General features: G+C 36.9%; 1 protein-coding gene across 2 annotated transcripts in view; it reads left to right on the plus strand.

Moving 5' to 3' along the window:
• Window positions 1-16,599, plus strand: part of LOC6045521 (homeobox protein homothorax) — a 285,128-nt gene that overhangs the window by 141,542 nt on the left and 126,987 nt on the right. For both annotated transcript variants that reach the window (XM_038249283.1, XM_038249286.1), the window contains exon 9: window positions 1,077-1,175. In XM_038249283.1, coding sequence (XP_038105211.1) covers window positions 1,077-1,175 — 99 coding nt within the window. The remainder of the gene's footprint in view (window positions 1-1,076; window positions 1,176-16,599) is intronic.

A 16,599-nucleotide genomic window follows, 5' to 3' on the forward strand; every position in this document is an offset into this window, starting at 1 on the left:
ATAACAATCAAAGTGGTACGAAAACCGAGGAAAAAGGATGACTGAACTTGCAAGCTATTTAAATTGCAGCGATTTAAACACGCAAATAAGATTGCAAAAGCGTGTAGCTCCAAAGCATCACTGTTTACACGAAATTTGATTTCAGATTCGGATTCAGCGGCCAAAATTACTATAAGAAAGCATGCCCTGCCCTTTGCGACACATGCTAGCAACATCGTGTAATTAGTAGGCCTTACTTCTGAATTCTGCGAAATTTTGAAAATTGGCACTTTTTTTCTCACTAAAACCTAAATTAAATGAGCAAGTTGCGTCTTTTAATTACGAAAATTTTGGTACCCAAACATGTATAGGTCATCGCTGAAATTTTAAAGTTATCGCAGTTTTAGTGAAAAAAGTTGATATTTTACCGATTTCGTCATTTTCCGGTTTTTGTGCACGGCGCGTCGAAAAACACGGATTTTATTTTCAAAAAATCATATCTAGGAATCCTTTTAATGAACTCCTCTCATTTTTTAGTATGTTATGTAAAAATGTCCGGGGAATCCGATAAAAATATTTCCAGACATAGGCTCTTTGGTCCAGACACCGTCAAAACGGCATTTTAAAGTTTCATACGCACTTTTCATATGTTAGGCTAGATTTTCCATTTTTTAACTATTTTTCATTGAAAGGCCAACTTATCACCTTTCATTTGCGTGTAAGACAGTTGAAATCGGTTGAAATGGCGAGGAGTTATGATTTTTCGAAAAAAGTGGTTTTTGCGAAAATCGACGAAAATGGCCATTTTTCAGACCACCCTAACACGGCATAGGTCACCCTAATGGCCAAACAAAAAAATACGGGTCTAATTATTTCGGCCAGGGAACCCCCAGAAAATTTTTGAACCCGATTCGAGCACTTTGTTTTTTTCCAAGCTGTTTTCGTGGGGAATTGTTGATATATATCTTGATCAAGTATATATACTTCTGCATTTTTTCCGAATTGGAAATTCCAAAACATACATAAAATCAACAATTTTCCAAAGTTTTAATCAATTCACTCATTCACTCATGATGCATTTTTTTCACTTGTTTTAGGACGATGGTGCTCTCGAAGAGACTGGTCAACACCTCCCGACTCCCGAGTAGACGCATCTAGGCGAGTGTTATATTCCTCAGTCTTCCTTGGTAGTCCTGGTAAGTTTTTATGAAGATTAAGATCAATATAAATACCACGTCTTAAAAAAATAATGTATGTATTTGATCACAAAAACTAACTGTTAAGTAAATAAATGATGTTCCTCGATAATACGATAAAAATAATAGTGATATCATGATATCATACAGTGTGTTATCCGTGTAGGGAAAAGTGGGGCAAGTGTAACAAGCTTAGAAAGTTATCGTTATAACCCATTAAAAACGTTAAAAAATCGGATTTTTTATAATTATCTTATTCCAGGTCTTGACTAAGACTTTGATAGAACAAGTTTTTAAAAAAATCCTGTTTTTGGGACTGACATTCGGTTAGTATGGAATTTAAGGAGTTTTTTTGTTATTATATATTGTTTTACTGATCCTCGGTCCCAACCTGGTCACAGCACCTAAAAGGACCTAATAAAAATAAGTCAAGAAAAAAAATGACATTCTGTTGGGGCAAGAGGAACAATGCATGAAACAACATGTTAATTTGCTAACAATTGAACTGTGATATGTCAGATTAGAATGTATTTGAAACGTTTCTTTTATTTTTAGATTAAATAATAATATTTTACTAATAATTTGGTCGATTTTACGAAAAAAAAATTATTACTTAGATGATAAATAGTAAAATTTTATAATATCACTATATTTTGTATGGCCATTTTTTTTAACAATTGTTCATCAGTTTTTAAATACTTTTATGTATTTATTTCCCAATAAAATATGATGTTGCTGGAATTCGTAATTTTTTCCATACTAAAAATCCATATGGTACACTTGCCCCATCTGGACAAGATTTTTTAAAAGCTCTCTATAAAAATAACCAATAGTTGAATTATACTTTATAATAGATGCAAGTCATTAGTAAGGACACTACTGATCTTGGAAAAATAGCATTTTAATAAAATGAGCCTTAAAACGAACCCTAAGCTTTATTATGTACTTTGCAAAGGTTTTGAAACTTCAAATCTTATGCCCCGTGGCGTTTACGTCGTTTTGGCGGTTATGTGATAGTAGAATCAGCTAATTGCATTGCTAGCAACAATTCCTCATACTGAAAATAATCAAAATTGTAAAAATTAGACCATACGAGCGATTGATCCTCTTGCCCCATATGGTCGTCTTGCGAAATAAGACAAATGTATTATAGCTTTTTTCAATTTACAAAATTCAATTTCAGGAAAATTTTACAAGCAAATATTGTAAATATTTGTATGACATTCTGCCAAACTATTTTCTTTTCTTTTCATGCTACTTAATCAATCAAAAAAGCAGTGCGAAAATGTTTAAGTATAGCACTCATTTGAGTTTTTTTTTTCAACTTTTCAAAAATGTTTTCAAACAGTTGGGATGAGTTGAACTTTCAGAACTCATTTTGACGGCGCCTTCAAACTTGTAACTCGTTGGATAAACCTACGACTCACGCTGAACAAATCTTAAATTTCCTGAAATAACATCATGTTATTCGCACTCAAATTCGTTGAATCGCTAATGAGTCGTTACAAAAACTAAAAAGATTGTTTTATTTACAATGACCATAAACTAAATTTAAATATTCGGTGACTAAACTGCACTGCATTTTTATATGTGATTTTTTGGTCCTTATAAAAAATAATCCAGAACTGAATAATTTCTGCTGCCGAAATTTATACATTGTAAAAGTCTGTGTTGTTAGATATCGTCTATAGAGAACAGCAATAAATTACATTACTCACCAGTATGAGATCAAAATCTGTTTATTATTTGATTATTTTTTGTTGAATTTTTAATGCCTTGATAAACGTTTGCCTACCACTGCCACAGTTCTGAAAAACATGGAATCTGCACACAATATTAGAAAAATATACAAAATCGAAAAACACTATAACGTTGTATTCAAAAAATAATTCCAACATTTCCGTAGTAACATTTCAATAGGGTGAATCTGCATTTGTTAACAAGCCGTCTATCCCTTTCGATCAAGTGACAGTTCACGTCAAGTAAGAGGGGGATAGACTGCTTGTTTACAAACGCCCTATTGAACTGTTACTACGCATTTCTTAAATTTTGGTGATCAGAATAGACAAACAATTAAAAATTGCCAACTGTTGCACAGCGTTGCTCGAAGAAGTTTAGTATTGAAATTCTATTAAAAAGCGTTTTTCGAAATAGCAAAAAAAGCTGTCGATTTGTTTTAAAGTAAACTTTATGTGTTTACAAAAATAAAGCGAAAAATTGAAGTTTGTATAAGTGTAAGCATAACATTAACAAAATAAACTTTATAAATCTTCAGATTCACGAAACCTTTGGATTCACTTGAATAGTGTTTTGTATAGCCAATTACTATACTTGAAAATCTTCTTCTTCTTCTTACCATCTGTTTTCCCAAAACAAATTTTTATTAGGGTCAAAGGTACGCAATATAATTTGCATATATTTCTATATGAAGAAAATTCAAACACATTTGATCATTTTTATTTCTGATAGTATTGATTCAAAATCACAAAAAATATATAAGTACTACTTAGCTCAAATCAGTATTTTTTCGATAAATTTATCATTATTTGGGATAAAATAACAACCCTTAATTGAAAACCATATGAATACATCCAATCAAAAATATTTGAAAGACACTGGTTACAGAATGACTATCATTAGGTTCGTACCTTTGCCCCGTTTACACTATGCAACTCGATGCAAAATTCGATTTTTTACCCTGTTGCATCAACTGCGGTATTCATAACATTCAAAAACCAATTTTTTGTCGTTCATACACACCAAAGTTTTTTTTGCTGAAATTCAATAAAGTTTTACTGAATTTTCATCAACCGAAATTTCAGTAAACGATTCAGTAATTCAGATTTGACTGAATACTCAGTTAACTGACATTTGCCACTTTGACAGAGTTTACTGAAATACCAGTAAAATGGGTGTCAAAAAATCTGAAATTAGAAGAAACGTCAAATTATTTTGCGGAAAATTCAGTAATTTTCTTGCGCCAGTTTGACAGATAATTTGCTGAATATTCAGCTATCGTTGCTGGTAAGTTATCAAAATTTGATTTTGCCTGCCATAAAAATGTTTCCATCCAGTACTGTTATTTATACATTTATTTCATCAACCCTCCAAAATTAAAAAAATAAACAGGTGGTTATCACTGGGCATTTGTTATTCACATTTTTCAGCATGTCATGTCGGTAAAAAGTTTGGCGTGGATAGACACTTCATCGCCAAACGTCAGCCTGACATGTGACATTAAATTTAAGTGATGAAATATTTCCAGAAAATCCACCAGCATTGTAAGTTTAACAATGCAACTCTTATCTGTGAAGATTTTCCCCATCAAGATCCAATCGATTTCTGAAGAGCTCAATGATAAATTGCGCTGATTTTTTTACGCGATTCATAAACCTGCTGAATATCGTCCAGTAAAATAAAAACAAACCATATTGTCTTAGGCAAGCAGTAACATAACCGAACTTTTCGGCACCTTCAGCAAACGTCAAATCAGTACAAAATTGCTGCCGGATCTTTTTCCGGATTTCTCACGGGAAAGATCCGGCAGCAATTTTGTATGGTTTGACCGGTTTGACGTTGGCTGAAGATGCCAAAAAAGGTAAACAAATCACTTCGTGCATCAGCCAATAGAGGTATCTAAGCCCGATTTCACACACACTAGCACACCATTTGTTTTGCTGGCTGGTACACAATTTAACCTCAATCTTTTGCGTGTACGTACACGCAATACATTCGCACGTAGATAACTCAATAGCAGTATCACTCGAATGGATACTACTACCACTAATACTTGATCTATTACACCACTATATATATAGTTTATACACTAATGCTCATACTAACATAGAACAGACACAGCAAGTGCACGTGCTTCCTTCACCCGACAACAGATGTTGTTGTGATACGACGACGATGGTAGGTGGTGTATGCACAGAACGATCGCTCGTTCGTTAGAAGCAGACGATGCAAATTGAGAGAACAGCTCCGCAAATATTGGCCGGCGCTGACTGGCTGTTCTGCCATGGCCACCTTGTGTCTTGGTGGGATGGAGAAACGGAAGAAGAAAAATGGCACTCAATCCAAGTTGGCTTGTATCTCGGATCCGAGCGTAGTGGTGGATAATCGCTCGCCGAATAAGATGAGTTTTAAGAGACGTGTGAATGAGATATGCATATATATCAATATCGTCACAAGTTTAAATAATACGGTCGTCATAGCAACCAAGTATAAGAGAACTACTCACAAAAATACCCACCACCAACACATAGTTGGATCGAACATCGGGGGGAAGAACCAAGTTCATACCGATTACTTCCACGACACAACTTGGTTGGTATCTATGGAAACACATCAGCGCGCCTCCATCATCGTCATTTCGCTCTCTTCACCAGTCAGCAGGGCTTGCTTTGGGGCCAAACTGGTTTGAAGATTATTTTGCATTCCTTTGTAAGATTTTCTGCAAATAAAGAGTGTTGTCTTGATCGTCTTTGGAAGGCTAATCCATACTTTATGCACTCCTAAGTTCTTTTCTCTATTCATGTAACAATCTTAAGATTCCGTAACTAGATGGTGAAATCAAACACATGACTTTTATTCGTCAAAAAGCTCAAATTTATTGAATATTTTCTTATAAACAAGAAAACCCTGATCGTAATTAACATGCATCCATAGCATTCCTCCAAAATCACCCTCCCCACATTCTTTGGGAACTTGCATTACGCGTCATGCGCGCTGTGCCTCACGGGGCTATACCATTTTCTTCGTTGCTGCTCTCTCGTCTACATGCCTAAATGGTACATTTAATTACTATAATTGATAGATGGGGCATATAATACGGATACCCAGCAAAGTTGAGGCAAACACAAAAAAAAACAAAGGAGTCTGGGCACCCAGCGAAGAGGTTTTTTTTCACTCGCGATGCCTCTAGCTGTGAGATTTAAGTTTTTGTTCATCATGGCTAACCATGATGAGCCAGAGCACCATCAGAGTCACGCCAGACTGTCTACTGCTTGCCTGTTGCCATATTGCTTTGAAAAGATCAAAAACAAAATTATTCAAAACTTGCTTACACAAGCTTCTATTTGATTTCGGAGATCAATGATCTTTAGACGTAATATTATTGAGAATATTTTCGAGATTAAATTGAAAATGGTGAATGTTCCATTGGTATCAGCATAAGATTGGTTAGATGATGTTTTTTGATGATCATTCAAACATTCATCATGGATATTTTCCTTACTTGGCAACTAGGGAAGATGAGGGTAAGACAGCCACCCTGAAGGTAAAAACTCATTTAAAATCAAACTAAATCGTTATGTTCAACTCCAATTTAGTACATATCCTAGTTGGACTTCTCTTTCATAGAAATGACCTAACTTGGTATCTTTTAAAAAAACTTTTCTTTACATTTTATTGATTTCAAAAAAATGTGCTATTTCGATCCATCCTCCTTTTCGGGGGTATGACGGCCACCGTATCTGATACTGTTAAGAACATTAGTATCATGACTGTGATATGCTTTTAGTAATATGCTGCAAAATGTTAATAAACAAAGCACTTTTTCAAATCACAAATATTCCGTCACACTGCTCATTATGGCAATTTTTTCTTACTTATCAAAATTTTGTGAACAAATCACTTTTTTGTTTTGCAAAAAGTGGATCATAATAACATACTCAGGCTGAGGTACAATAGCTTTAGATATTTGGGTAACTTTTATCATGTTAAGGGGTTACATAGCGGGTGATGGGATGGACCAAATTGGTTAAAATTTGGGGTGAAGACACTCAAAACATATCTCGTGTGCATGACGAAGCCGGATTCTGAATTTTTGCTTTTTAAAAAAATTCAAAAATCATAAACTCACGATTTTTGCCTTCCTCACGTTACTGAGGAAAGGCTATAAAATCACTCGAAAAATGAACTTCTCAATTAGACCTCCTAAACCCACCTTCATGTATACCTATCGACTCAGAATCAAATTCTGAGCACATGTCTGTGTGTGTGGTAAGATGTTGATCAAAAAATTGTCACTCGATTATCTCGACATTGGCTAAACCGATTTTGTCCGTTTTGGCGTCATTCGATCCGTCTTGGGGTCCCATAAGTCGCTATTAAAAATTATGCAGTTTAGTTAAGTACTTCAAAAGTTATGCTAAAAAAACGATTTTAACAAAAGTCCGGAAGATTGTAAAAAAGGGTGGTTTTTGTGAGAAAACCCGTCATGCTATACATTTTCAGAAAGGTATTCAAAAGACCTTTTCAACGCGTCCAAGACATCGAAGATCTGACAAATCTCTCAAAAGTTATAAGCACTTAAGTGTTATTTATACGCTTTTTGGAAGCCGGATCTCAGATATTTTGATGAAAACGTTGTCCGGATCTCTCATGCGACCTATCGTAGGATGGATATTCAAAAGACCTTTCTAACGCGTCCAAAACATTGAAGATCTAACAACCTTATCAAAAGTTATAAACACTTAAGTGTTATTTATACGCTTTTTGGAGGCCGGATCTCAGATATGTTGATGAAAACGTTGTCCGGATCTCTCATGCGACATATCGTTGGATAGGTATTCAAAAGAGCTTTCCAATGCGTCTAAAACATTGAAGATCTGACAACCCTATCTGAAGTAATAAGCACTTAAGTGTTATTTACGCACTTTTTCGAGGCCGGATCTCAGATATTTTGATGAAAATGCAGTCCGGATCTCTTAAGCGAACTATCGTTGGATAGGTATTCAAAAACGCGTCCAAAACATTGAAGATCTGACAACCCTATCAAAAGCTATAAGCACTTCAGAGTTATTTATGCACTTTTTGGAGGCCGGAATTTACATATTTTAATGGAAACGTTGTCCGGATCTCTCATGCGACCTATCGCAGGATGGGTATTCAAAAGACCTTTACAACGAGTTCAAAATATTGAAGATCTGACAACCCTATCAGAAGTTATAAGCACTTAAGTGTTATTGCATTTTGGATAGCACCCTTTAAATGTGAGGAAGGCGCCAACCACCTAAGGGTGGATTAAGTAACGTTTTTATATGAAAAACACAAAAATATTTTTATCTTTTTTATAATATTTTTTTTAAAAATCGGCTTTCATGACACATGACACACAGGATTGGTTTAACGAGTCTTTACCAAAATTTTGAGCCGATTTGGTTAAGACAGTGTTGAGATATCATGGCACCCGTTTTTTGAAACTGCTAACTTCAAATAGCTATATCTTGGTAAGGTTACAACCAAATGTCTTCAAATTTGTTTTGATAATAGATGAAAATGTATATTTTAATGTCCTGTAAACAGATTTAAAATTAAATAAAGTGTGTGCTCACACCAACCTCTGACTTTTTTGTCGATTTACATGTATGTAACCCCTTAAGTAATAAAACAAGCGCATGGCCGTCTTACTAACACCTCCCCACACATGGTTATATTCCTGGGAATGTGTTCTTTTTTAATGTTAAATTTTTTTACCTCTGAATATTTGTAATATTACTGTACACTATAAACGAATAGAATTATTGTTGCCTTCCTCACCTTACTGTGGAAAGGCTATAAAATCACTCAGAAAATGAACTTTTTAATTAGACCTCCTAGATCTACCTTCATTTGTACATATCGACTCAGAATCACCAGCTGAGCAAATGTCTGTGTGTTTGGCTGTATGTAGACATGGGTACCAAATCAATGTCACTGGAATATCTCAGGGCTTTTGTTAATTTGATTTGGTTAACCGCGGTGGATTTTCTTGAAATAATTCGAACTGTCAAAAATCCACCAAAGCACCGCGGTTAACCAAATCAAATTAACAAAAGCTCTCTCGTCACTGGCTGAACCGATTTTGACTGTATTGCCCTCATTCGATTCGTCTTGGGGTCCCATAAGTAAACGAAGTTGACTTTATAGCTATCGGGCACCATTGCTAGTACCAACCACTAGTGTCTTCCTTTTAACTACAAATACTTCGCTGTCCTGAGCTCCTAAGTGTTTGGGTACGGTACGAAGCGACGGCGCCGGGTACCCATATTTACACTTAGAATTTTGAGAGCGCCCGCCGCGGGAATCGAACCAGCAACCTCTGGATTGTGAGTCCAGTGCGCGGTCCGATTGATCCACACGGGCGGGACGGGCGGGTCCCATAAGTCCCTATTGAAATTTATAAGATTTGGTAAAGCAAATCAAAAGTGATGCTTAAAAAACTGCTGCATATAAATTTCTTAATTTGCAAAAAAGAGTGGTTTTTGCTTTAAAACCTTCCATAGGTATTATATATTTTTAGAAAGGTTCTGAAATGACCTTTTTGTATATTAGGAATTTTGAAGGTCTGACTTAGCTATCTTTAATTACAAGCAGTTTAAAAAATGGTATGAATTTACATAACCTCAAATGGTCGGGTCTGATCGCCACGAAAAAGCCGTGTAGAGGGATGCAATTTTCCTCAAAGGCGGTGTCTGTATAATGTTGACAAAACGTCTGTAGGTAGTCTGTTTTTTTATCATCACTTATTTTTATTAAGTGCTGCGATCACGTTAGGGGAGATCTATAAACATGTGGTCACTTTAGTGGGGTTGGAATCACTCTATAAATGAGAGGAAGGCACCAACTACACAGAAAAAAAATCATGGTAATATTACATCTGAGAAGGGGTACATCTTTTATGTCAGAAAAAGGTGTAATTTTACCTCTGGAAATGTGTAATTTGACCACTTTTCTGGTGTAATGTCACTTTTTCAGTCTAAATTGAGGTAAAATTACATCATAAAAGAGGTAATATTCAACCTTCCAAAATTAAAGCTTCCAAATTTACATTATTTTTTTCTGTGTACCAAAAGGTGGATTAAGTAACGTTTTTAATATGTGTACACTTAGAGTGAAGGATCACAAAACTATTTTTTATTAATTCAGCCCAACAGATCCAATAACATTTTATCTTTCTAGGGTTAGTGACTTCTATATAATGCTATAAGTTATTTTTTATGCTTATCATCAGTAAGAGTATTCTGTCTATTAAACCAAAAATTCTTACTATTATGTTTATCGCTCAAGTGCGACATATTGTGCAGTTCTATCCGCTTTTGTTTGTGTTTTTATTATTACAGTAGAATCTGGCAGTTCCGCATGTGACTAAAGTCTTCCCACCGGCCTCATACATAGCTCATCAGATGGTCCTTCCTTCTCACTCACTCTTTTCGTCTCATTTATGTTTTGTTTCTGCGGTCTCTCGCTGGTGGGCATCATGTGCCAAGAATGAAAAATGTAAAGCGCGGCAGTGATAAAAACCAGATAAACATTCATTCAATTTCGATTAAAGAGAAGATATATGGCTCAAAATAACAATTTATTTGTTTAGAGGAAGCGGGATGGAGACATCTGAAAAAGGGCGAGCGCGCATTTTTCCAAAAGCGAGAGAGATGGAGAGTTAGGGATCCGTTTATAGTGAGTAAAACTAATCTACTCGTTCCGTCCCTTCGTGAGTGCTCTACGACACTCCGGCCAGGATACCACCAACGCCACTTGATCGTTTCTTACTGAAACTTTTCCTCAATGGGCCTCCGTAAAACGCGCTGAAAAGAAGAATGATGCTGAATTTCTCGGCTATGCCCTCGTGCCTTAAAGTGGAGGGAATAGCTGGAGGTGCCAACGGTTGCGCTTACTGGAATTTATAGCGTTTTGATAAACAGATATAAATCATGTACCATTTGTTAAATGTATTGATTTACTGCGGGAAAAATAATTTTGAATTGATTCTTTGAGGCGCTCTCACTATCCGCAAGCTTAAAGATTTATTTTACATCAGTATCATCTCTGATTGAGTAAACTAATCCAACATTTAACAGCAGGTTCATTATAACACTGCACTGATAATGACAATAATGTAATCTGTTGCATTCAAATCGAGAAGGTTACTTGTAACATTTGAAAATGGATAGTTGAACCTCTGGATTTGGTCAAGTTGATCTCCATTGTAGATGCGACTACGTGTCAGAATGACAGGTGACCAAATAACTGCAATTGTCCACGCTCCATACAAAAAAAAAGATTTTGTTTTGTCCATACAGTTTTTTTAGTAAAGATTTCCAAAAAAGTGTCCACGTGGTTTATGGATGGTCCCTATCTGAGTGACAAAATAATGTATTAGTTCTTCAATTTGCTAATCCCAGTCTTAATCACGGTATTTCTTTGATTAAACCTACCGAAGGCATGGTTTATATTGCGATGCGATCTCAACCCCAGCAGACCCTGTGCGTGTAAACGTGTGCGTAGATCTATCAAATCTCCGCGGCAAACTGTCCGCTCGGGGGAACTCTAAAACCTATCTCTAATGGGATACTCTTTAGTTAGCTGCCATGAAAACAGGTCAGGCTTGCCTGCCAGCCGGGGGAGTGAGGGAAAGCAAGATTCCAAGAATGTGTAATAACCACGTCATCCAGTCTAATGGCCGTGAAGTGTATGTATAACGCGCGTATACACCTCGGCGTAACAAATCGCGCGCGGCTTTCTGGCTCTGGCCGAGGACCGGCCAGTGATCACGCGGGCATAAAGCGTGATCACCGTTTATCTCGCTTGCCCTTTACCGTTTTATTTCTTCTCTAAGCTTAGCACTACTCACCTTCGGACCTCCTAGTCCCACCGGCTGTTGTGTATTTTTTTTTGTTTTCTTCAGTCTTTGCTTCTCACTCTCTTCTCCGATCGCGCCACCGCGCTCTTTGTGGTGTGCTCGTTAGTTGAAAGAATGCGATCAATGGTGGTGCAAATTTAATTTGTATAGAGATCGGCAAAAACAAGGATGTAATGATGGAGTGGATGGGAAGAGAAAAAAACGGCCCAAGAGCCAAGGTTCACATTGTCTCGCGCATCAAAAGTATCCCATCGCACACAGCAAGCAGACATTGGGTTGTTAAGTGGTTTAATTTTACGATCGTAAATGGCCGCGCGACTAAAATGCGACGCGACTTGGAAGCACCGTGATGGCGACGGGTAGTACTGGCTGGGACTTAGCTCTCTGCTGGCTTGGTTGCTTTTAACCATCTGCTCAACTACCCTCGCGCTCTCGGCTTTGGCTTTGGCTTCTCGAGCTTTTAATACACCCGACCGCCGACCGCCGACCGCCAACCGAACCGAGCGGCGTGTGCGCTGGGTTCCTCAGCCTGAAAATTGAATTCAAAGTTCATGAAAAGCATAGCCGAAAGCGCTATATGTGTGTTCTTTCCAGGCTTTTCAATTTCAATGCAAGTTGGCCCAAGCGTCCATAATAAGAGTTTTTGTTCGTTTTAGTTAATGTTGTTTTCTGCTTACCACGCGAGCGCTCGGTCACAGCATTGTGTTACACTCCGGATGTTGATCTACTTTTTTGGGGAGGTGAACTTTTCCCTTTTTTTGTTTTCAGTCGAACTTTTTCTCGAATTGCAAAAAAACGTCATCAATTTGGTCATCAATCTTGGTCATAAATAAGGTTTAAAAAGAATTTGAAGATTGCACTATAAAGTTGTAACATGTGTTAGAAGAAGTCAACATAAAAAAAATGAGTGTGGATAACGTGCTGAATTAGCAGCTGACGCATACGACTAAAATAGGGGACAACTCCCGCGTGCTTAGGACTACCAGAAACCAGAAACTTGGTGAGATCTATCCAAACTGAAATTTTCACATTTTGCCTACTTTTCAACCATTATTTAATACGCGCTGATCCCTGTTTTGCCTGATGGCATTGTTTGAAGATAGGTCGAGGACTCGTCTGGTTCTTGTACTATGTTTAGGCGGGGCCAAACAATGCCCAGTGACCTAGGAATCGGGCCGCTAGGATCTCTGCCATTCTTAAATGGGTCATTGGAAGCAGCGCGAGGGCTGTTACCACCTAATACCCGGGACTGAGATAAGCTGTATCAGCACAGCCCAAGTCTGATACAAACTATACTTTCCCATAATTTCGCTGCCGACCAGCGGGTATTGGATCGAACCACATACACTCCATTTTTTTAAAATTTTGAATATAGGAGTCATGTTTTGAAATTTTAAATTGCCATTCTCTCGTTTTTTTTTTGTTTTTTTTTCATGAGTGATCAATTTCCTTCCGTTTTGAAAGCCATTATATTGATGGCATTAATATAACATGAGTGTGCTTCGTTGGAAATCAGTTCTGGTCATTATTATACTGCAATTATAAAGTCATATGGTCTTAGTAGTCAATACCGCGTATCGTATGTGCTAGCTTGGAAACCTCTTTAAGACAATAATTATTTATTGTATAATATTTACAGTAGACCGAGCCACGTAGCCTAGTGGTAACGCTTCCGCCTCGTAAGCGATAAATCGGGATTCAAATCCAGGCTCGGACCAACACAAGTGATGATCTTTTCCCTTCTGGATTCGATTGCTTAGTAAAGGGAAGGTAGTGTATCGTCACAAACTGGACCTTATCAAGACACTTTGGGAAGACAACCTATGGAATATTAACATTAACCTTACCATGTTAACATTAAGTTGATTCATAAACTGTCACTGAATCCGCTTTGTAAATGCCAGCCCCGATACTCTTCACGGGTGTTCACCTCAGGAACAGGGAAAGATTTACTTACACACATTTCAAGCCGTTTGCGCTTCAGCCAGAACAAAAATGATCCATCTTCCATTCCATCACAGTTAAACTTCGGTTACAGTTTTAGAGGTTTTTTTTAAACCTTCGTTCCCTCTTTAAGGAAAGATCATTATTATCGCACGGAAAATTGGAAAGAACCGTTTAATTACTGGTACAGGATGGAGTATGTGCCGCCCTGCTTAATACCCAAGTAAAGAATAAAGTCGAGAGGCAACGCAAGCCAGCAGCCAGCAGCCAGCCACCCTCAATAACATGTCACATCCAGCAATGTCTGCAAGTGACATAAACAGTATTCTCCGCGCTCTGTTTGGGTTATCCTGTGCAGCCCGCCAGCCAGGGCAATAATAACAACAATACACATGCCACCCCAATTTTCTCTATCGCTTATTCTGGCCTGTGTACTTCAACGAGGTCGGGCCTGCCAGCGCACGTTCCTATATTAACGCCAATATATGGGCCATAGCACCAGCAAGGCAGCCGTCGTCAAAGTACTACTTCGGCTGCAAAAGCAATCTGTGGTCTGAATGCTCTCTTGTCTATAAACACGAGCAAAATATACAATTTTGTTTGTCTTTTTTACCACCAAGATGCGATTTTTAATTGTTTAAAAATACGCGTAAATCGAAAAATCTGATTCAATATGATTAAACTTGCATTAAGCAAGCATAAAGATCTAATTTGAATAAACCATAATTTTCAAATCCCGAAATGTCGATAACGTTGAGTTAGGATGAACACAACGAATTGCAAGGATGCTGATGGTGGATATTTGCATCAGACTGGGGGATGTGTTGTTTTCAACCCGCTTACCGGATTTCTATTTGCCACCGTCATATGTGCTCAATCGATTCTTAAGTAGCTTCAATTATGTGCAACAGAGTGGTTTAACTAATGGCAAAAGTTGGAAAAATGTGAGGGTGACTTTAAGTTTTCGCAGTTTGGGTAGACTTTTTTACCCATATTTGAAAAATCGCCTCTAGAATTCGTTTCTTTTTTCTACATAAGTCATAAAACAATCAGTTTAAAATATGGAAATTTCACTGAATCATCGATGTTACATAAATTATAATTGCCAACATTCTAGCTGTAATCAAATTTTTAATTCAAGGCAATAATTGAAACTAGCAGAGTTTCAAAGCTGAATAACTGCATTCAGTGAAGCTCAATGGTCGATGTTTACTAATGGCTATCTGCAATTCTTTTACTTACTTTTCACGTCCTTGTTCTGGAGAAATTACGCATAGACTTCATCCATAATGTACGTTACAGTCATAAATTACCACCCCTCCTCCCTTTGTCACGCTTTTCCTATAGGGTAGGGTAGTCATCAATGAGACACTTTTGGTTCTCAAATATGAGATCGATGCGATATCTACAGCCAGAGTTATTCAACTGTCTCATTGTAGATGCACTTGGCAGGAACAATGAGACAGGGAGGGAACACTACGAAAATCAATACTTTTCTAGTAAAACATCATGTTTTTGTATTGTTCCATTGCAGGTGACTTGCCTAGAACATTTTAGAGCAATTATGCCAACATTTAACTTTAATTAACAAAATTTATGTTAAAAAGTATTGAAATTTTGTAAAATGATTTATATTTTTACCAAATAGCTTTGTATTTTTGGGTGAATGAAGTTAAAACTCTATAAATATGTCAAAAATCACTCACAATTCATGTTTTGAAAGATTTCCACAGATTTTGAAAAGTTTAATGAAGAAAAATCGAAGTGTCTCATTGTTACCCATGGGCTGAAATGAGTGGGGAACAATGAGACAGCCCTGGATTCTGGGTATATTCTAAATTTTGGTCAAATCTAATAAAAGGACATTGTAGCCCAACTCATTCGCTATGGAACGTCGACAGAAATTTGAAGAAATGTTAGTTTTGGTGTTAATGGCAGCATATGAGCGAAAATGTAATTTTTAGTCATAATTTGCTTTTACACCCCAGAATCAAACATTTATGAATAACTTTTCAAGGGAGCGTCCATAACCAAAACCATTATTATGGCAGACGTGTTTCCAGTAGACACACATTTTCCCCTAAATATGAGCCTGATTGGTTGAAACTACGATTTATGAGAGCAATTTTATCATTATTCCCCTTGTCTCATTGATGACTACTCTACTCTACTTTTAACATATCGTCGCTTGTGTGCTTTCTTGTGACACGTCTGCTGTAAAAAGATAGGACGTGTCACAAGATAGCACACAAGCGATGATATAAGTAGTATATTCAAGAACTTCATTACCCTCTTTAACTTTCAACTAATTGGTATAAATGCACAAATGGCATAAAGTTGACTATATTTTTTGCTGGTTATCACATCAAACAACTTTTGCAAACCAAACATGTATCATCGCTGAAAATTTAAAGTTATCGCAGTTTTAGTGAAAAAGTAGATTTTTTTCCCGTTTTTTTGTCAGTTAAACAGAACAACCCGTTTCGTTTTGTCAGCTATATTTTCAGATACCTTCCAAGATGAAATCTAAGAAAGCAGAAAATGAAAAAAATATTAATATATTTTGTAAAAAGATAATTATCCAACCGGCTCCGTGGCTTAATGGTTACGGCTTCTGCCTCACAAGCAGAAGGTTCAGGGATCAAATCCCGGCCGGTACCTCTGAAATTTGGAATCAGGAATTTGAACTTTGAATATGAATAAAAACGAAAATGAATCAGGTGGGATTCGAACTCACACCTCCGGATTGGTGGTCTGGGACGCTAAGCAGTCGGCCATCAGAAGTTTTACACTATAGAAATGAATTGATCCGTAGTGTTGAAACATGTTATCTCTTCTTCCCATATTATTAAA

Source organism: Culex quinquefasciatus, chromosome 1, assembly GCF_015732765.1.
Source record: "Culex quinquefasciatus strain JHB chromosome 1, VPISU_Cqui_1.0_pri_paternal, whole genome shotgun sequence".
NCBI lineage: Eukaryota > Metazoa > Arthropoda > Insecta > Diptera > Culicidae > Culex > Culex quinquefasciatus.